Below are 22,140 nucleotides of genomic sequence, written 5' to 3'. Positions count from 1 at the left end.
CACAGAGGTGAACAAAATCAGAGTCACAGTCAGAGCGTTTACGATAGTGCAGCGTCAGTTTTATACAAAGATGTGTATCTGTGCGTCTATATTAAACGTTATATTAAATTAGTAATGAAACTTATCTCGTAGATTATCCTACTTCTTTATCCCACAACACTACAATAATACGTTTTTTGTAATTCTGTAATGATAAGTTTAATATTAGATATTCCAGTTGCTGTAACACATTTGATTAATAGCCCAGTTGTATAATATATTAATAAATAAAAACTACGTACAATATTCTATATACAGAGAATATAATATCAATGATTATTATCTCAAAACTTTTAAGCTTTTAATTAGGAATTGGTAAATAAAAATAACAAATATAGATGTTGATCAAAAGGTTTGATATTTTATATTACTATATTTTAACATTTATTTCATCACATTTTAATATATTACAAATTAAAGATTTCAATCCATTTTATGAAATAATCACCAATTTTTATGTTATATGCATTACAAAATCATAAACAAATAGATTTCTTAACTATAGTTTATAGTATAAAAAATATATTTGACAGGAAAGTATTTTCTCTGTTCCTTTACACATACAATAAATTCTTATAAAAATTGATATTCTCTCCATAATAGTAAAATTTATATTATATACGCAAAATAAACTTAATATTTCAAAATACACTAGCATTATTTGGTGATTTTGTGATGCATGTGATGTAAGGATTATTATCAAAATTAAAGATAACAATTAATAATATATAATCTATGCATTAATAAACTAAATGCAAAATTTTTTCAAAAATAAAATAAAAGTGGCGCGAAAAATTAAAAAAATTTTTTTCAATACTTTTTATTAATGAGAAATTTTTTTCATTAATGAGAAAACTCATAACTCAAAATTCAAATATAAAATAAACTTTATCTTGTATTTGACTGTGTGTTGTAACAAATTCTGCTGTACCTCATTTTAGCATATTCTATGATAATAGCAATTTGATGGAATTTATCATCTGCAAAATAGCTTGCCAAGAAGCTATTTGTTCTGTTGCACCCGCACTAATGTGAGTAATAACAGGACATGTGTCGAGTTGTATTGTTTTCATAAAAAGATTATTTGGATTTAAATTCCTTATATTGATTGTTATATTTAAGTCTGTTAATAAAGTCTCTAACATAAATAATATTTCCGTTATCAATTCATTAGTTACATGTCGCTCCAATTTATTAGAATTTTCGATGATACAATCCAATTCCTTGAATATTTTGTTTCGTTTATCAATTTCGAAGAAATCTTTCTAATTTTCATGATATTCAGATAATTTAATACCCAAGTTAATCTTTTTTGGTTTAATAGATTGGTAATACTTTCTTGCATTCTCATTTGCAGACGTGTCATTTAACCCATCTACGAGTTTTTGTATTTTGTCTATCATTTTTTTCGCAGCCTCGTGTTTTGCTTGTTTCTTTGTTGTTGACACTCCATCTTTTGTAAAACTGGATACTTTACATTGAATAGTAAAAATTCTAGCATGTGGTGGCCCAACATCTGAGATAGGAATATATATTGGTTCTTCAAAATTATTATCGGCACAGAGATGCTAAAAGAATACAATAATGAATAATCTCATAAAATTGTATACAACTATAATAATTATGTCTATAGACTATAATAATAACCTGTAATTCGTCTATAGCGTTAAAACAGGGTGCATTTACAGCTCACATCTTTGATGGCAATGGAGTGGTATGTAATGGTGATTTTGAGGGAGATTCGGTGCACTGGCAGTTGGTAGCTGCGGATAATTTCTATGTATGGCAATCTCCGTTAGCATAGCTTTGGCAGCTTCATGCTTAGCATCCTTTTTACAGCAGCCTGTGCCAGTCGCAATGAGGCCATCACATGTAACTTAATACGTAAAAGTATGCAAGTGACGACCTCCATTGTCGTGTATCAACTCGTAGTCAGGAATCATCTCTTGTTTCATCATCTCTTGAAGAATGGAAACAGGTGTCTTGTTCATATTTTATGTTGCTTTCTTAACCTAAATGATACTCTGTACCAAAAGCCGTGCTTGCATACAATGTATTCATCAGTCGTTGCCAGACCACTGTAAAATCTTAACAGTAATATTATGTAACCGCAATTCGCACGATACATAAGCAGCACACACGAGTAAAACTGTTTCGACACATTTGTGGCACTGCAGATAGCAGAAATTATTGTTTACCTAATAATTTACAGTGCACACCTACAGAGGTGCGTACCAAAATCCTACCTGGGTAACCTCGTTCCGTTGGAGTGAGAAAGATACAAGAGTGAGAGTAAGAGAAAGGGAGAGAACTCGGGTAGAGTTTTGGAAGGCACCCCAGGAAGAATGCAATTCGCATTTAATATTTGTGAAAAATAATCCGATATTAATCGATATTGTTTAACTGCAACTTCATATATTTACACTTTACATGTTTTCTATTGTTTTCCTCCAAGTATACATCGACTTTATTTCATCTCATGTAACACGTGCAAAGAATACATAGAATTCTTGAGTTTAGTGCACTGTTATAATTTGAGTTTATTGCATAAACAAAGTGTTAATATCACCTTAGTTGCGCATTATTATAGACATCATTATTATAAGCGTACATAAAAGGTCATGTAAGACAAACAAAATGACCTTGCTAGTAGGATCGTTGAACAAATCTTTATATTTTTCATTCTGCATTATCAAAATTGAAATCTTCGTTCCGTCGGAAACGAAATCTGACATAGAATTCAGTCTTTCTGTTACTTTACCTGAATTAAGACTAATCGGCTGTCTAACCTCGCTCGCTTTTTGAAAATGCACTTATCAACTAAACTTCCAGACGTTGGAAAACGGAGAATCCTATTCCCATTAGCCGATTCTTGTTCTTCCAAATGGCTCCCAATCCATAGGACTAATTCGGCCATGGCGAACCAATAGTCGGCAAAAAAACCAATCGACGTATGTAAAGTAAAAACAAAGTAAATCACAAAGAAAAAAGGAGTGTAGAGTCAATTGAATCCGGAGCCAGAGTAAGGCCAGTATTCATAATCGGATCTTATATGTAAGACCGTCTTAAGTGTATCTTCAGATACTGCGTAGCCAATGAAATGATCTATACAGCATCTGCTACATCTATACGGCGGTCAAGTCGACACCTCAATATAGTTAGCAGACAAATATGATAAATCTTTTTTTTTTTATTGCAATCGTTTGGGAATCGTTTGAGAAAGTTTAGGAAACCACTTTTAGAGTTTGGGAAACAATAATTTTTTTAATTCTCCTATTCTAAAAAAGGCGTGTTAACTTCGTGAAGTTCTTTTTTATCGAATATTGAGGCCTCTTTTCCGCGACGCTGATTGGTTCTCTCGCTTGGCTCGAACTTCGTGTGACTTGAACTTCGTGTTGCGAATGTCAAAATGTCATAGTGGCTGTCAGTGCGGTTATATTGATAAAATATTGATAAATAAAACATTAATATTGAAAAATAAAATAGCGCGCACCTGTGTTGCTAGTAATTAATGAAAATTAGTTGGTGTATAGTTAGCAGACATCATTGTTGTCTGTTAGTTATATCATCTTTCAAAATGAATTTGCCACTCGATTGAAAAGAGATGGATGTACATATAAAATTTGAGAAGAAACAAGAGAGACGAACGTGTAAATATAAACAGTAGAAAGAGGTTAGAATTTCTGTTAAGCATGGTAGGCGTTTTAAACGATTCTGACAGCGAGGACGAACTGCCACCAGGTTGGGAAGAAAGAACGACGTTGGATGGAAATGTTTATTACGTGAAGTAAATACATTATTTTGCCAATAAATATTTCTTTTGTGTCATTAAATTTCATAAAAAGAAACATGCTCGATCAGTCAGACGTCATCGATCAAAGATTATTCCGCGCCTTGCGATAAAAAAAGTATGATTGATAAGTGAGCAAATTTACGAATCATGCTATTATGTTGCAGTCATTACACAAAGGGAACGCAGTGGACACATCCCCGAACCGGTCGTAAGAAGATCGTCGACGGAGGTAATTGGTAATTACGACTTTGTGATCATAACAGCAATTTGATGTAACAATTCTGCATGTAATTTTTTGTCCAAACACGTAGAAGTTTCTTAAATTTAATCATATAATTCAATTAATTATTAATTGACATCTTAACCATGCTCCGTCATTAAGCAAACCTGGTTTAAAGTAAAAAATAGGCTATCTAATGTTAAATTATAATACTACTTGAAAAATGCAATTAAACCAATTTATTGTAATAGAATTACCAGTTGGCTGGGAGAGATGTATATCAGACGACAATAAAGTTCTATTTATCGATCACACAAATCATACTACAACTTATACCGATCCAAGATTAGCATTTGCCACTGAATACAGAGAAATGTCTCAGCCAGTACGACAGAGATTCGATGGAAGTAGCACTGCTTTGGCAGTGTTGCACGGCCGAGATTTACGCAACAAGGTTGCCCTTGTTACGGGAGCGAATGCAGGCATTGGTAAATAGAAATTGTTAATAATAATTATTCTTACAGTTTACTTGATTAAAAAAACTTTTGCACACAGGATATGAGACTGCTAGATCATTAGCGTTGCATGGCTGTGACGTAGTGCTGGCTTGTAGGGATTTGCAAAAGGCTAACGAAGCTATAAGTCGTATCCGGCAAGAAAAGGAGGCCGCAAATTGCGTAGCTCTGGAAATGGACTTGTCATCACTGCGCAGCGTGCGAGAGGCCATCGAGCAGTTCAAGCAGAGATTTAAGTAATTTCACTAGACATCTTGATGTTTCAAGTTATCAATCTTTTTTATACAATATAACTTTTCAATGTAGATCTCTTCATATTCTAATATTGAATGCCGGTGTCTTTGGAATACCGTATCAGCTCACAAAGGATGGTTACGAGACGACGTTTCAAGTCAATCACTTGTCGCAGTTTTATTTAACGCTCCTGCTGGAGAATGTTATACAGGGCACCAACAATTCCAGGGTCGTAATAGTTTCCAGCGAATCGCACAGGTAATATTCTCTGATATATTTTCTGTAACATTAATTAAATATACACAAACATAAAACCACATACACAAAATATTATATAATCTTGTAATTAATTAAATATGTTTTGCGACAGATTTTCAACGATACGAAGCCCGGAAGATGTTCACCAATTAACTCTGTCTCCACCAGCGTACAAGTACTGGGCAATGGGTGCATATAACGAGTCGAAGCTGTGCAATATTCTGTTCGCGCAGGAACTGGCACGACAGTGGCCCTCCGTGAGCGTGTTTGCTTGCCATCCCGGTAACATGGTGTCTACGTCCTTATCACGTCACTGGTGGTTATATCGGTTGCTGTTTGCCATAGTACGCCCGTTCACCAAATCACTGGTATGGAATAAGTTCCGTTATGTATTTATGCAAAGCATAAACGTCAGCATGATAAACTTGTAGTAAAGTTGAACTGCGAGAAGGAAAGTTTAGAAAAATACAGCAAAAGACTTGAACGTTTTGACTTAACGAACGTTCGAACTCTGCATGCAAGATGGATATTTATACAAATTTAAATGGATATTTAAAAAAATTGGAACTACAAATTGATTGATTGATTGAAATGAGCTCTTAAAGTAATTTTCTTTAAATTAGTATTTTTAACATTATTATAAACTGGCTTTATATGTTAAAATCAAAACACATTGTAGCAACAAGCAGCGAGCACGACAATATTTTGCGCTACGGCACCGGAATTGGAGGGCGTAACAGGTGGCTACTTCAATAATTGTTATCGCTGCCAACCATCGAACGCGGCAGTGGATCCTGCATTAGCCTCGCGACTGTGGACTCTCAGTCAAGACATGATAACGGAGTATTGTAAAAAGGGACAAGAACAATCATGAGCAAAAAGGTTTTAGTAATGTCTGAAAAATGACGTAATATTTGCATAACAGTATATATAATAATATCATCATTTTAGACTGAATATAAAATAAACATATGAAACAAATAAGAGAAGAAAATTAATATTAATTTTATTATAATTATAACATATAACATATTTGTATATATATATATATATGTAAAAATAAATATTATATATATGTAGAAACTAAATATTAGTAATAAGTTAATTTGTTTTATTATTTGACCGTCATATCGTATAAATAATAACTTGTTCTAAGTAGAAAACTAGAAATACTTTCACGTCTCTTATCGAATCAAAATATTTTAAAGGTCGACAGGAGTGGCGAGCGATCGCCAAATAGGGATCCTCCAGAGAGGGATCGGTATCATGGATATAGGAATGTAGGGATGGAGCATAAACTAGTTATATGGATGAGGGGGGTGAACCGCTGAGGGAGGGGCGACGAGGTAAATCCGCCATTTGTTATTGCCTAAAATTCGTCTGCTTGAATCTCTTGGAAATCTGAAGAAACAAATATTGTCTTCATAAAATAAAGTTTGTAGCATCAAGTTTTTTCAGGCATATACATATTTCAATTTGATACTAAATTTGTTAAATTACTTCATATTTGTATCTCGAAAGAGGTTAAGGGCCTCACCTAGGCAACAACAAATGGCGGATTTTACCTTGTCGGCCCTCCCGCAGGGCTTCCCCCCCGCAACGATACGCTCCATCCCTACGTTCCTATATCAGAGAGAAGCCTGAGAGCGGTCACGCTCGCGTTTTAACTGTAACGCCTCAAACGTGGACATTAAAGTGATTGAAGTGATTCTGTCTTTATTGCTCACTGAATATTGAATAAAGATAGAATGACGCCGCGAGCGTTGGGAGCGTCAAGTGGAACGCATATGTCCACGTTTGAGGCGTTACAGTTAAAACGCGAGCGTGACCGCTCTCAGGCTTCTCTCTGCCTATATCCATGATCGGTATACGCGGTTACGTTTTCTATTGGTCGCGCCATGTTTGTTTCAAAACCGGAAACTGAGGGAGATAGAAGATCGAGATAGACAGATGAAACTTCTGTTTCATTGTGTAGTGACGCAGTAGAAAGTGAAAAAATAGAAAGTAAATAAATAAATTAAATTAAATTTATCTTTAGATGTTCTACGAATCATTTTATTAGCTACGGAGCATCTGAAGATTAATTTAAGGAGACCTTAAGTATAAGGCCTGACTATGAATACGGGCGTTAATGAATCATAAGGCTTATTGTATGTACAAATAATTATGTTATACCATTTGGAAATTTTATTTTCACATACAGGAAATTTATTACATATTTTTTTACAATATATATTTTTATATTTTGATATATTAATTATGCTCGACGTGACTAGTTTATGTACAATTTATATACAATCTGTTTATATATAATCGTCGTGAATCAATTTATATAGAATTTCTTTTAACACTTTTGTGTAGATTTGTCACAATACATTTTCAATAAAATAAAAATTCTTGTACAAATATATGTTTGCTCTGTATATGTATATATGTACATATATATATTTTTATTTATATATATATATAAATAAAAATTTGTCGACATGTTTGATCATGTAATATTTCGTTCTCAAACATTTTGATTCTATATTTATATACAACTCCCCCTATACTTTTGAAGATTTTTCTCTATTCCGTCATTTATTAATAAACAATATTTGTACAAATGTATCTCTCCGTTTTTAATAATATTCTACATATACATATATAGACTTGAAACCCATTTAACTTCTGCCGCTGCATATCTCACTTCCGTTTTTGAAACAATGGCGTCGCGTATATCGATCCCTCTCTGAGGATCCCTATCGCCAAATTGACACTGGAGGCCTCATGCGGTGAATGTGCGAAACTATGGCTTCAATGTGTAGGTTCGTGTCCGTACGCGTACCGTCGAGCTCACTGCTCGCGCGAATGAAATATTATTGGTGAGACAAGGCCTGACAATCATGCTGCCCTTTTCGCGCGTCTAAACTCTAAAGTCGGCGTGCCGTGTTGAAAAAAAAGTTACGGTGCGCGAGGTCCTGAGCTATAGCGATGTCCTAAAATTAATCGCTTTATTTTACTTTTTATATTTTTCGATTTATCTTTTTTGACAAAGACATTTTTAAATATTTATATAAAAAATCTATATAGAAATTTGTAAAGAAATCTATAAATATTTAAAACACATAAAAGCACATTCCAATAATAGATTGCAATTAATTAATCATATTAATATTTGGAAGAAATGTGAATAAAATTGTAAGCACGCAAAAAGACGTTTACATGAGATTTTGAAAATTAAAACATTTAAAGTAAATTCAACAATTAATTAGATGCTTTAAAATAATAGTTCATCGATTTAATCGGGTCGCCTCCATTTGCACACGGAACGATTGTACACCGCACGATTGGACACGCACGATTGGACACGTTGTATTGCACACGGAACGATTGGACACTGCACGATTGTACACCGCACGATTGACCACCGTACGATTGCGCACGCACATTCCACGATTGGACACCGCATTATTATACACTGCACAATTGGACACCACTAAAATAGATGTTCTTTCCACAGTTTTATCAATAAAGGCCATAGCCGGATAAGCATACTAAAAGTGCCCCCGGCGAGTTTTGGAACGACACTTGGACTGTTGTTTTGTCATTATAACAAAAACATTTTCTCAAAATTTCAGTCCTTTAATTGTATTATTTCTCGAGTTATTGAAAAAAATGCGATTTTCAGTTTTTTTTTCTTCCATAGATATTATAGATGGACTTCTGTCGATTTTTTTTAAAAGACTTATTAATATAAGACATAAAAAAACTTTTTTTCATAGTTCCCGATTTAAAACTCCATTTACAAAAAAAATAATAAAATTAAAAGTAACTTTTCCGAAATGTTCTCTTCGAGGTACAATCATTAAACTTTCATAGAAAACTCTTCTCTTTTATGAATTGTTCTCAAATTTTTTAAATTTTTTCAAGTTGGTGCAACATCATGAAAAAAAATAAAAATCAACTTTTTCCTTTTATTTTTGCAGTAAAATAAAAAATTATTTATTTCTCTCAATACAAATATAGTTATAATTATACAAACAAGATTCTAGAAAGAATTTTTATACAAAAATCATAATTTTTATCGAACGTGATCAACAAATTAATTTTTTATCAGTCTTCATCACTATCTTCAGTAATTACTACGGTGCTACCCTGTATCGTAAACAGATGGCTCAAAATTTCAGCTGGTCTTATTATTTTTGCTAAATATCTCGCATAAGATAAGTAATATACAGCTAGGGTGTATTACTAAAGGTGTTACAAGCTTATATTTTTAAAACTAGATGAAGTATGAAATTTTTGTTTTCCAGCAAATATTTGGTATCGAAAATAACATCATATGATGAAGTTAGTTTTTTCCTAGGTGGAGTGGGTAAAGTCACATCAAGGACATTTTGATTTTTTAACTGTCGACATATATTTTTTATTGCGTACGATTGTAGCCCGTCTCCTAACGAGTAGATTGACCACAAATAGTCATAATAACAAACAATAGAAATAACAAACAAAGTAATAAATCCTTTAAGCAAATGTTCGAAATTAGCGCCATTCAAAAACTATATGTCGACAGTTAAAAAATCAAAATGTCCTTGATGTGACTTTACCCACTCCACCTAGGAAAAAACTAACTTCATCATATGATGTTATTTTCGATACCAAATATTTGCTGGAAAACAAAAATTTCATACTTCATCTAGTTTTAAAAATATAAGCTTGTAACACCTTTAGTAATACACCCTAGCTGTATATTACTTATCTTATGCGAGATATTTAGCAAAAATAATAAGACCAGCTGAAATTTTGAGCCATCTGTTTACGATACAGGGTAGCACCGTAGTAATTACTGAAGATAGTGATGAAGACTGATAAAAAATTAATTTGTTGATCACGTTCGATAAAAATTATGATTTTTGTATAAAAATTCTTTCTAGAATCTTGTTTGTATAATTATAACTATATTTGTATTGAGAGAAATAAATAATTTTTTATTTTACTGCAAAAATAAAAGGAAAAAGTTGATTTTTATTTTTTTTCATGATGTTGCACCAACTTGAAAAAATTTAAAAAATTTGAGAACAATTCATAAAAGAGAAGAGTTTTCTATGAAAGTTTAATGATTGTACCTCGAAGAGAACATTTCGGAAAAGTTACTTTTAATTTTATTATTTTTTTTGTAAATGGAGTTTTAAATCGGGAACTATGAAAAAAAGTTTTTTTATGTCTTATATTAATAAGTCTTTTAAAAAAAATCGACAGAAGTCCATCTATAATATCTATGGAAGAAAAAAAAACTGAAAATCGCATTTTTTTTCAATAACTCGAGAAATAATACAATTAAAGGACTGAAATTTTGAGAAAATGTTTTTGTTATAATGACAAAACAACAGTCCAAGTGTCGTTCCAAAACTCGCCGGGGGCACTTTTAGTATGCTTATCTGGCTATGGCCTTTTATTGATAATTTGGTGATATTACGATTTCCAGGGCCCCTTGATTTGACGACGGTTTCTGATAGTACTTTTAACGCTGAATAAAAAAGTATATAGGTCTTAGACTAACTGCTTTCGTTTTCGAGATAGTCGGTGTTAAAAATGACGATGGTTTCGAATAGTACTTTTTATAAGATTTCGTGTGGGTTTGACGAGATTCGTATCTTAGACATTCCATGCCAATCGAGGTCCACCTTGCGAGGGGGGGTGCGGGTGGGGGGCCGAAGGCCCCCCGTACCCCCCTTCGGTGTGTGTGTGTGTGCGCGCGCACGCGCGCAAACAAACTATGTATATAATTTATACACACTAAATTTATACACATTAATTGTATTAATACAATTTATGACAGGTATGACAGGTTTCCTAACCTTCATAAGTCATCTTTAACACCGAATATCTCATAAACGACAGCAGTTAGCCCTATAATACCTATATACTTTTTTATTCAGCGTTAAAAGTACTATCAAAAACCGTCGTCAAATTGAGGGGCCCCGGAAATCGTAATATCACCAAATTATCAATAAAATTTATTGATAAAACTGTGGAAAGAACATCTATTTTAGTGGTGTCCAATTGTGCAGTGTATAATAGTGCGGTGTCCAATCGTGCAATGTACGTGCGCAATCGTGCGGTGTACAATCGTGCGGTGTCCAATCGTTCCGTGTGCAATACAACGTGTCCAATCGTGCGGTGTACAATCGTGCGGTGTCCAATCGTTCCGTGTGCACTACACGTATCCAATCGTGCGTGTCCAATCGTGCGGTGTACAATCGTTCCATGTGCAAACGGGATACGCCCGATTTAATCTTCAAATAAAAATAAAAACTATAAACAAATATATTCTCTAAAACAAATATGGAGCGTATAAGAGAAGCGTTCAAAAGAACCAAGAAAATTTATGAGCACAATTAAAACAGCTACTTATAAAATATAAAATATTTTGCACCTAATAAAATTTAAAAACATGATATTAAAGCCTGTGTCCACGATCCAAGAACTTTGTCAAAGTTCTAGTTCCGAGAAATGTGTAGCCAATGAACTTACAGTTTTTACATAAAAGCTGCATGTTGATTGGCTACACATTTCTCGGACCTAGAACTTTGACCAAGAACTTGGATCGTGGACACAAGGTTTTAAGGTAAGTTCTAGTAAATAATATGTTTTTTATTATTAGTGTTTTTATTTCTTGGTATACAATTGATTAACAAGAAAAATGACTAAAAAGTGATTAATTTTATGACACTGTGTACATTCCTTTCACCTATTTTCCTCTGAGCAATTTCCATTTCCGCGATGTTAAGGATTATTCTATCTTATTCAACAATTGAGCGCTCTGGACACGATACGTAGCTTGTGCGTGTTATGAGAACCATCCCCTCCACATGCTATCAAATGCTACGAAGATCAGAATCTGGCAATACTGTTTTACATGTTAAATGTTCAGTTATACGTTAAACATGCGGTACAAGACGTTTCACGGAAATCAGAATTCATCTTGCAGTGATCCGATTGTTTTTATGTTTGAACGTAACAAACCGATTGACGACAAATTTATTTATCTATATTTATATTTCGAGTTTATATTTTGAATATTCCATGTAATAATGTTTAATTACATGCAGAGGTACGGCGAACATCTTAGACGGCAATGGACACATGTTTCTACATTTGGTAATACATAAGAATTATCTACTATTTTAAATTTCTAAAATAACAGAATAGAATAGTTTATTATTGTTTCCTTTTAGGATTTTTACAAATTAATATACATACATAATCTCTTAACCCTAATCTTACTCTAACTTAACCTATTTCTATTTTGTCACCTTATTCTACACGCACACACGCACACGCACGCACGCACGCACGCACGCGACGCGCGCGCGCACACACACATTCGTTTCTTGCTCCCTATTCTGGACCTGTTGTCTTCATTTATATTTTACATCTTGTTCTTTCTCTCTCTCCCTGTCACTCCCTCCCTCTCTCACTACTACTACCTGCTACATCTTCCCTTCCCCACCCTATACATTTCCTCAAACACGTTCCCATGTTTCTTTTTTCTCTTCACATAATCTGTAACTTCTTCCCTTCTCCTCCCCTCAGTACCTTTCCCTCCTATAATCCCGTTCCCCAACCTATTAATTATAGGCACCCTCTTTCATTTACTTTCACCCCAAATCTTTTTTAAATATCCTCTGGTATACCCTCCCCTTTTACCCAACTATATCATATATATTATATATAATTATACCTGGACCCCCGTATCCTCGATCATCTCTTCTCCCCCTATAATTATCTTTCCCTTTCAAACAACTTTTTTCCCCTTATTTATCCTATTTCCCTTTCTACCTTTTCAATCTTCTATCCTCTTCCTCCTAAAACTTCATTCTTCCTCTCTCTCTCTCTGCCATCTCTCTAGTACCATTCCTCTCTTTGTTCTTGCTCTCATTTCCTCGTTTTCCTTCTCTCTCCTCCTCCAACCTTTTCTCAAAATTCCATGCTCTCCTTCCTGCCTATCCTTTCATCATATCTCTCAATAACCCTTACCTCACCATATATCGTGGTGGATTCCGGTCTACCCCTATCATCCACTGCAAATATCTATCAGTAGTATTTTTTTCTAACTCCTCCCTTTCTTTCCAGCTCCATACTTCTATTATATACCATACCTCCATAACTAATTACAGACATATCAATTTCACAAAATCATATTTATTTGAAATAAATTAATTGTATAGTATTAATAACGGGATGTAATCTCGTTATTTTGCAGAAGTCATATCACGACAGACGATACTCAAACATATTCAACCATGCTTTCTGGAACCGCTAAAAAGTTCATTCGAACAGGCAAATTTACGGAAACAGAATCCATTCTGTGCAAACATGCAGACTACATGCATGAACATAAGAGACCAGTTGCATGAATTGTATCAGAGTAACTGCGTAGCGACGCAGTTTGACATTATAGCTCTTGCAACATCTTACTATCACATAGGTATAATATATAAGGACTGTGAAGCACTAAAGAATTTACAACTTTCTCTATATAACTTGACAAGATCTCGCGACTTATTACAAGGAAAAGAGCTAGACTGCACAGCCATTATAATAGTTGTTAAAACGGTAATAGCAATGAGCGAAATAGAAGAAGTACCCCGAAGGTTAAATGATGCTATCAAATTATGTTTACAATATATTGAACAGAACAATTTCCCAAAACCAATTTGCACGCACTTGGCTGATGTTTCCACGGAAGAGGATCTTAGAATATTATTAATATCGTTATATGAAAGAATGATAGAGTGTATGAAAGTGTTTTATGATTCAGACAAGGCAGGTGAATGGATAAATACCGTACATGAGTTTTTAAACAAGCGGACCAGCATTATCAACTCTCTAACTGAACGATGTGAGTGGTCTAGCGCTGTGATTGTGATGAGCATACATCTTCTAAACAATCTGCGTTTTACTGAAACCAGAAATTGTCTCGCTGCAGTAGAATACATGATAATGTTGATGGAGAGAGATAATCAGTCACTCGACACTATTCCTAATACTGTTACGGAGCTAAAAGCAAGAGTTGCTGACGCATGGCTTACATATACAAGTCAGATTTTGTGGGCTTTATCTTCGTACAAACAAACAAACCCTCTAAATCAAGAAGAACTTAAAGAATTATTATTATTTACGTCATTAAGTGAAGACTTAGCATATATTTCTAACAGAATTACTGATTCACGTGTATTAAATATAAATGATGCAAAAATAGTGTTTTCGTATGGAGCAGAACAATATGAGTTAGCTAGTAAACATTTCGTTGCAATGTGCAACGATGCCGCCCGTCTCCATGCAGTTTATAAACTTACTTTATCGTTTACATACCTCGCATCTTTTGCGACCGATACGAACACAAAAGTACACATACGTGAGCAACGAAAGACATTATTATATGCGATTTGCACGGATGAGCACGGATACCCATTAAGACTTGTATCTCATCTTATAAACATTTTAGAAGTGTGGAGCGAAGCGTTGACAACTTTTTTTTATGCGTTAGAAGGAACTAGAGCATTCCGTATTTTATATAGAGATTTAAAGAGGGAACGCCGATATGTGTTAAACATGATAGGATATTATAATGAGCGGATAGCAAATGGAACGTAGAGTTATGGTCGGCCCAGAGCTTGCAAAGTACAGAAGCCGAAGTCAATGACTTTTGTAAATAAATTAGCAGAACTATTGATTTATATTCTCGAACTTAGAGGACAGGATTGTCGTCGTACTACTATTATTTTACTATTACTATTATTTTCTGTCGGCTTACTTATTATTTTGGTTTAATAACTACTTATCGCATTCTTTCAGACATAATAATCGGTGATGCAGGAAGTTATATTGTAAAACTATTTAAGCAAATAGAAGTGAACGTCTGGAAATATGCGAAAAGTAGTCTAGATTATTATGAAATATACTTAGATGCGCATTTTATCTGATCAAATGAACAAACAGGACAATTAACTTGAGATATGATTTATGTTTCAATAATGCAATTGAATCAGTGTTTATTATAGTTGAAGGAAAAATGTTTATAAATCGCAAATTCTATTTCCCACTACTTTGCATAGAAATATAATATTATTTTTTAATAGGCTACTATATAGCATATTATGCATAATATTATATTGTATAATATAAAGAATATGCAGTATAATTGTACATATATACTATATTATTACTTATAAAGAATGAAAATGAAATGTTTGCAAATTTTGCAAAACAGGAATTTCTAGGAGATTTCTTTTTGTAGGATTTATAAGTATTTTTTTATAACACTTTTTTTATCTAAATGCAACTACATATATGTTTACACGGGGGGTATTTATCTATTATATATAAATTTAATAAAATCATTTCTCTCTCTTTTATTTTAACTATATATCATTTTATATTTTTCAATAATTTTTCTTTCATTATGTTACAATTAATTTGTTATTACATTTGTTAGTCTCTTTCTCTTTAGGTATCTAAATATGTATCATATAAAAATCATATACAGGGTGTCCCAGACCTACCGTACCACCGGTTAATGGTAGATTCCTGAGGTGATTCTGAGACGAATGTTCCTCTTGTAAAATGTCGAGGGTGGCGTAGTTTCGGCGCTACGAAGGGTTATAGTTATCCTATTCTTGTGTAGAATTTTCCCGCGTTCAGTAACGGTGGGTCAAAGGGGTCCCGCGCATCGCGCACACTTCAATTTGAACAGCCGCGAAAAATTAAGATCAAATTGAAGTGTGCGCGATGCGCGGGGCCCCTTCGACCTACCGTCACTGAACGCGGGAAAACTCTGCACAAGGATAGGATAACTACAACCCTTCGTAGCGCCGAAACTACGCCACCCTCGACATTTTGCAAGAGGAACTATCGTCTCAGAATGACTTCAGGAATTTACCCTGAACCGGTGATTCGGTAAGTCTGGGACACCCTGTATAATATTATATTTCTTTAAAACAGTGCCGGGATTTAGTTGCACATTTTGGGCCGATTTCGTTGTCAACTCCCACTGTTCCCCTCTTGCCGTGCGTATCTTAGAAACGAGGTGCCGGACGCTAATAAACAAGATACATGCCGTTAAATTATTAGCGTTCGGCACCTCGTTGCTAAGATACGCGCGGCAAGAGGGAAACAGTGGGAGTTGACAACGAAATCGGTCCGAAATGTGCAACTAAATCCCGGCACTGCTTTAAAAGAAAGATCTGAAAATGAATCAGAATAAGTTAAAGTTTCCGACACAAAACAGTTTCGAATCTGACATTGGACAGTGCCGCGTATATTATTTTGTATATATAGAAACTCATGTAGCCTATCGAAAACAAGTTTACACGTTATTAGACGTTCAATTACACGTTAGACGCGCACGACGTAGGAAGTTTCACGGAAGTTAGAATTTATCTCATAGTGATCCAATTAGTGTTTTATGTTTGGACGTAACAAACCGATTGACAAATCTATCTATCTATTTATATTTCGAGTTTATATTTTGAAATTCACTGTAATAATGTTTCATTATATGCAGATATATGGTGAACGTCTTAAACGAAAATGGACAAATACTCCTAGTTGTGGTAATATAAAAATTTATCTACTTAAAATAAATTGTACAGTATCAATTAATAAGTACTATCATTTCGTCATTTTGCAGAAGAATCAATTGCACGACAGATGATGCTCGAACGTATTCAACCAAAGTTTCTGACACTGATGACAAGGTCATTCAACCAGGCAAAGTTACGGAAACAGTATTATCAACCCTGGGAAAACATGCAGAGGGAATGCAAGGAAATGGCAACCCAGTTGCATGAATTGTATCAGAGTATAACATCGGCGACAGAGTTTGACATTATAGCTCTTGCAACAGCTTTCTATAACATAGGTATAATATATAAGGACTGTAAAGCATTAAAGAATTTTCCATTTTCTCTATATAACTTGTCAAGATCTCTCGAATTATCACAAGGAATAGAGCTAGATTGCAAAGCCATTTTAATAGTTGTTAAAACATTAATAGCAATAAGCGAAATAGAAGAAGGACCCCGAAGGTTAAATCATGCTATCAAATTATGCTTAGAATATATTGAACAGAACAATTTCCCAAAACCAATTTGCACGCACTTGGCTGATGTTTCCATGAAAGACCTTAGAATATTATTAATATCGTTATATGAAAGTATGATAGAGCGTATGAAAATGTCTTATGATTTGGACTATGCAGATGGATGGATACCTATCATACATGATTTTTTAAACAAGCGGACAAGAATTATGAACTCTCCAAATGAACGATGTACGTGGTCTAGCGCTGTGATTGTGATGAGCATACATCTTCTAAACAATCTGCGTTTTACTGAAACCAGAAATTGTCTCGCTGCAGTAGAATACATGATAATGTTGATGGAGAGAGATAATCAGTCACTCGACACTATTCCTAATACTGTTACGGAGCTAAAAGCAAGAGTTGCTGACGCATGGCTTACATATACAAGTCAGATTTTGTGGGCTTCATCTTCGAACCAAGAAACAAATCCTCTAAATCAATAAGAACCTAAAGAATTATTATTATTATTTACGTCATTAAGTGGAGACTTAGCATATATTTCTAACAGAATTACTGATTCACGTGTGTCACATATAATTGATGCAAAAATAGTTTTTTTCTTTGGAGAAGAAAAGTATGAGTTGGCCATGATATAAGTAAAAGGGTATGCTCATCCCGGTGTCACCCACTGCGCAGTCAAAGTGTGACGTCACACTCGAATAAACTGTGATTGGACAGGACATTACAACATGGCGGTCCCCTGTTTGTTTTTATGAAGAAACGTGATCCATGGATATTAAAATGTCCTGTTCTGTGAAAGGATGTAAGAACTATTTTCGGAAAACAAAATTATTTAATGGAAGCATAAAATATTTTTCGTTTCCAAAAGATCTTACGATCGCATCTAAGTGGCTTGCAGTATGCGGAAAACAAAATGTTAACAGTAAAAAAGGTAAAATTTTATATTGTAAATGTACAAACGTAATGTAAATGTAACTGAACTGTACAAATGAATGTATAAATGAAGTGAACTGCATATAATTTTATTTATGTTTAGCTATGATATGTTCCCAACACTTCGATGCATCATCCTTTGTACAGTCGCCGAAAGAAAAGTCACTTTTCTATTCTCAGAAAAGATTATTAAAATTGAAAGCAGATACAATTCCCACGTTACGTATAATGTTTGACGCGCCACAAGTGGAAGCCGTTTATTGTGTCAAAAGATCATTACCATTAATTGATACATCGAATATGCTAGAATCAACATGCAACGACACATCAACTTCGGAATCACAATGCAACGATACGATGCCGTCTGCTACATTTGACGATGATACACCTACGTCACAAAGAATCCAGTCAATCGACAATACTACAGCGTTACCCTCAACATCAAAGGATGTATCTGCTCTTTTGAAGAAACTGAGTTATAAAGTAATGTTTAGAAACTTTTCAGGTTATTATACGAAAGAATAATGTTGGTTCTTATGGTATGCTTTCAGTAATAGTGTTGAAGAGCAATTAGTTGCTCATGTACAAAGAGAAAGAGAGTAAAAGTAATGAAGATGTGGAAACAAAAATGTATCAGATGCTCGGAAAAATATTTACTCCGGGGCAAATACAAATGTTACTAAATCCGTCTCAGACTTGTATAACATGGTCTTCAGAAGATATAGCAAGTGCTATATCGTTACGATCTGTCAGTCCAAAAGAAAAAGTTAATAAAATTCACAAATAATAAATCTTTTTCGTAGCATTTTATATGTGTTATTATTCTTATTTAATCCAATCCCTATCCCCAAAGTAAATTTTAAGTATTTGTTACTTCATTTATTTATTCAATTTGCAACATTCTTTGCTCGTGGGCGCACGAAATGCAGCTTTCGTGACACATCCTTTCATATCCATTACGATTGTTAACACGACTTGTTAGAATTTCCACTTCATAAGTTCCGGCTTTCGAAATATCAGACGAAAAAATATTAACATTTTTTTATGTTTGTTTTGTGAACTGTTCTATATTTATTGAGTTTCTAATGTTTATTTATATTATATTTCGTTATGGAATATTTATTAATTCATAAACTATTATTTTACAAAAGATGTTTTCCTGCAAACTTGAAATTAAAATAATATTTCTAACGAGAATGCTGCTAACAAGCTGTTTGGAAACAGCAGTTTTAAATGTACCGCTTATCTGTGACGTCACACTTCGACAATTCTGATTGGTCACATGCGCAAGAGCATACCCTTGTATTTATACCACAGTATAATGATATACAGTAGGGACAAAGAGCGTCGGCACCTTTGATCTTTTTCAGCCGATCCGCCATGTCTTCGGGCGGCAAGTAGCGTATCAATAATATTAGAAACCACCGCTATCAGCAAATATTTTTAATGTGTTTTCTTAAAAAAATTACATATTTTATAAATACATAAGTAATGCATACCTTTCTTTCTCTTTTGAAAAGCGAAAAAATGATATATTATCACTGTGAATCATTGTGAAAACAATTTTGCACCACACACACTCGATGTATTCTCTTAGACATTGTTTTTAACAAAAGCACAAAACAAACAATACAATACAATATGCGAATTTTTATGTTTGGTTATGTTTCTCTATCTATATGTGATCACAGTTAAGCCTATTACACAATGCAAAGGAACAGGCAACAGGAACAGGGAATAACCAATCGCGTTACACGATTTGAGTACGGATGACCAAATCGAGCAACGCGATTGGCTATTCCCTGTTCCTGTTGACTGTTCCTTTGCATTGTGTAATAGGCTTTACGGAGATAATGTACGTTCTTTACTTTGAACGGGATTGGAAGCCGCCCAAGAACATGGCCGCTTGGGATGCGCAAGCAAATCTGCGCGGCTGACTCGAAAACGGGTGCTTGTCCCTACTGTATATCTTTATACTGTGTTTATACCATGTGAGTTGGCTAGCAAACATTGCATTGCAATGTGCAACGATGCCGACCGCCTCCATGCAGTTCATATGCTTACTTTGTCATTTACATATCTCGCATCTTTGTATCGGTCTTTTGCGACCGATATAAATAAACATATACACATACTTGAGCAACGAAAGATATTATTACGTCCGATTTGCACGGATGGGTACAGATATGCATCGAACCTTGTACCCGATCTCATAAATATTTTTGAGGTGTGGAGAAATGCGTTGGGAACTCTTTTTTCTGAGTTACAAGGAACTAGAGAATATCGTATTTTATATAAAGATTTACAGATAGAACTTAAATCTGTGTTAAACATGATAGAACATTATAACGTGCGACTAGCAAATAGAACGTAGAGTTATGGTCGGCCCAGAGCTTGCAAAGGATAGAAGTCGAAGCCAAGTTTTAAATTAAATAAATAAATAAAGTAAATGAAGCAGAACTATTGATATTCACGAACTTGGAGGACAGAGATTGTCATTCTGACGGAGCATCCTATTATTTTAGTGTAATAACTACATATCGCAGTCTTTCAGACATAATAATGGACGATGTAGGAAATACTAATATATTTGTGGAAATAAAAGCGGACGTGCAGGAATTTGCAAATGGTGCTCTAGATTATTATAAAATATACTTTGATACGCATTTTATGAGATCAAATGAACAATTAGGATAATTAACGTGAGACATGATTCATTTTGCAATAACACGGAATTAGTGATAACGAAAAATTACCTATAAATCAAATTCTGTTTCCCACTATTTTCACATAGAAGCATATCTAGCAATATTATTTTTTTATATAACACTATATGGCATAATGTGCATAGTAGTATATTTATAATATTATATTCCATATATTATAATATATAAAATATACAGGTTATAGAATATACTATATAGAATATAGAATATAATAGTATATGTAATATATATATATATATATATATATATATATATATATATATATATGTATGTTATATATAAAATATAATATAGTATATATAAGTTAATCCCTTTCTCTTATATGTTTTATTACACATACTATTTTCTATAAAAATAAGGTGGAAATATACCTAAATACCCAGATAGCCAAGTCTGCCGAAAGCAGATGATGCTAACTATCTGCTATCAACTATTGCCAGCCAAAAGACAACAAATTTGATACAGAAGTTGTTATTAACGATTAATTCGACAAATTGGTGCCAGAAATGTAACAGAGCTTGCTCACAAAATCTAAGAACAGATTGGCGGCAGAAACCGAGCAGAATCTGCAAACATGGCTTGAAGTCAGATTGTCGACAGAAACCGAGCAAGATTTGCGCACGCGGAATCTAACGGCAGATTGGCAGTAGAAACCGAGCAAGATCTGCGCGCGCGGAATCTAACAGCAGATTGGCAGCAGAAACCGAACAGGATCTGCAGCTTTTGACAGTGTTGAAATTTGATTATTTCCCTTTACAAATGTGCGAGATAAGGTATAAATAAATGTGTTCAGTATTTCAATAAACAAAAGAAAATGTATATGTATATAATTACGAAAAATATGTAACAATACATTCAAACAGTTTCAAATAATTATATATCAATCACATACAAATAAGCAAGAAAATATACGTGTGAACCTCAAAGTCACAAGAAAAGAAGATACAAAATTAGCCAATGCTTTGTTCAAGCAAAGAATCTCATAAATCAAATTAAAGAAAAATTTCTACTCATCCGATTGATTCCGTAACTTCCAGATATCAGTCGCCTTTTTCGTTTTTCAGATCTGTGCACAAATCCGCCTTAATTCTATATCGGTAAACTATTCGCCAGTAACTATCCGCCAGTGGATCCACTTATTTGTTCGCTCGCTCAGTACGTTCGCTCGCTACAACGGTCGCGTGAGAAAAAGGGTCGAATACATCGCTACGCGTCTCGTCGTGCTGATATTTGTCTATCGATATTTGATGCCCGAATCTTCCCGAGACAATTGGGCAGAATTAGCGCGAAGTTTAAACTAGTTTTCTCAACAAACAGTATTCAAATTT

At 34.0% G+C, this 22,140-nt stretch overlaps 3 protein-coding genes, 1 long non-coding RNA gene and 1 pseudogene across 4 annotated transcripts; 3 read left to right on the top strand and 2 right to left on the bottom strand.

Annotated features, from left to right (window-relative positions):
• Nucleotides 1–908: 908 nt before the first annotated feature.
• LOC105280811 lies at nucleotides 909–3,144 on the bottom strand (annotated as a pseudogene).
• A 363-nt stretch (nucleotides 3,145–3,507) lies between these two features.
• On the top strand, nucleotides 3,508–6,040 carry LOC105280812 (WW domain-containing oxidoreductase). Its single transcript, XM_011341624.3, has 7 exons — nucleotides 3,508–3,826; nucleotides 3,997–4,061; nucleotides 4,304–4,540; nucleotides 4,608–4,803; nucleotides 4,874–5,059; nucleotides 5,172–5,427; nucleotides 5,739–6,040. The coding sequence occupies exons 1-7, from the start codon at nucleotides 3,732–3,734 to the stop codon at nucleotides 5,931–5,933; spliced, it is 1,230 nt and encodes a 409-aa protein (XP_011339926.1). The 5' UTR covers nucleotides 3,508–3,731; the 3' UTR covers nucleotides 5,934–6,040.
• A 113-nt stretch (nucleotides 6,041–6,153) lies between these two features.
• Nucleotides 6,154–6,759, bottom strand: LOC113562091. Its single transcript, XR_003406647.1, has 2 exons — nucleotides 6,625–6,759; nucleotides 6,154–6,460 (listed from the first exon to the last, which is right to left on the bottom strand). It is a non-coding gene; the product is annotated as an uncharacterized LOC113562091 (long non-coding RNA).
• Nucleotides 6,760–16,203: 9,444 nt separating this feature from the next.
• On the top strand, nucleotides 16,204–17,802 carry LOC105280813. The gene is made up of 3 exons (XM_026970567.1): nucleotides 16,204–16,662; nucleotides 16,740–16,970; nucleotides 17,310–17,802. Exons 1-3 carry the CDS (start codon nucleotides 16,515–16,517, stop codon nucleotides 17,633–17,635), a joined length of 705 nt encoding a protein of 234 aa, XP_026826368.1. The 5' UTR covers nucleotides 16,204–16,514; the 3' UTR covers nucleotides 17,636–17,802.
• LOC113561390 lies at nucleotides 17,795–18,896 on the top strand. Its single transcript, XM_026970568.1, has 2 exons — nucleotides 17,795–18,084; nucleotides 18,190–18,896. The coding sequence occupies exons 1-2, from the start codon at nucleotides 17,922–17,924 to the stop codon at nucleotides 18,609–18,611; spliced, it is 585 nt and encodes a 194-aa protein (XP_026826369.1). The 5' UTR covers nucleotides 17,795–17,921; the 3' UTR covers nucleotides 18,612–18,896.
• Nucleotides 18,897–22,140: the final 3,244 nt, after the last annotated feature.

This window comes from Ooceraea biroi, chromosome 6 (assembly GCF_003672135.1).
Source record: "Ooceraea biroi isolate clonal line C1 chromosome 6, Obir_v5.4, whole genome shotgun sequence".
Taxonomy (NCBI): domain Eukaryota; kingdom Metazoa; phylum Arthropoda; class Insecta; order Hymenoptera; family Formicidae; genus Ooceraea; species Ooceraea biroi.
The sequence above is the reverse complement of the archived record's forward strand: the minus strand, read 5'-3'. Positions and strand labels throughout refer to the sequence as shown.

Bases quoted from the DNA above. Each gene is read 5' to 3' on its own strand.
- LOC105280812 (XM_011341624.3), top strand. From the start codon at position 3,732: ATGGTAGGCGTTTTAAACGATTCTGACAGCGAGGACGAACTGCCACCA. The intron at 3,827-3,996 runs GTAAATACATTA...ATTATGTTGCAG, and splicing joins GGAAATGTTTATTACGTGAA to TCATTACACAAAGGGAACGC. The intron at 4,804-4,873 runs GTAATTTCACTA...TTTTCAATGTAG, and splicing joins CAGTTCAAGCAGAGATTTAA to ATCTCTTCATATTCTAATAT.
- LOC105280813 (XM_026970567.1), top strand. From the start codon at position 16,515: ATGTTTGGACGTAACAAACCGATTGACAAATCTATCTATCTATTTATA. The intron at 16,663-16,739 runs GTAATATAAAAA...GTCATTTTGCAG, and splicing joins GACAAATACTCCTAGTTGTG to AAGAATCAATTGCACGACAG. The intron at 16,971-17,309 runs GTATAATATATA...TGGACTATGCAG, and splicing joins AACAGCTTTCTATAACATAG to ATGGATGGATACCTATCATA.
- LOC113561390 (XM_026970568.1), top strand. From the start codon at position 17,922: ATGGATATTAAAATGTCCTGTTCTGTGAAAGGATGTAAGAACTATTTT. The intron at 18,085-18,189 runs GTAAAATTTTAT...ATTTATGTTTAG, and splicing joins AAATGTTAACAGTAAAAAAG to CTATGATATGTTCCCAACAC.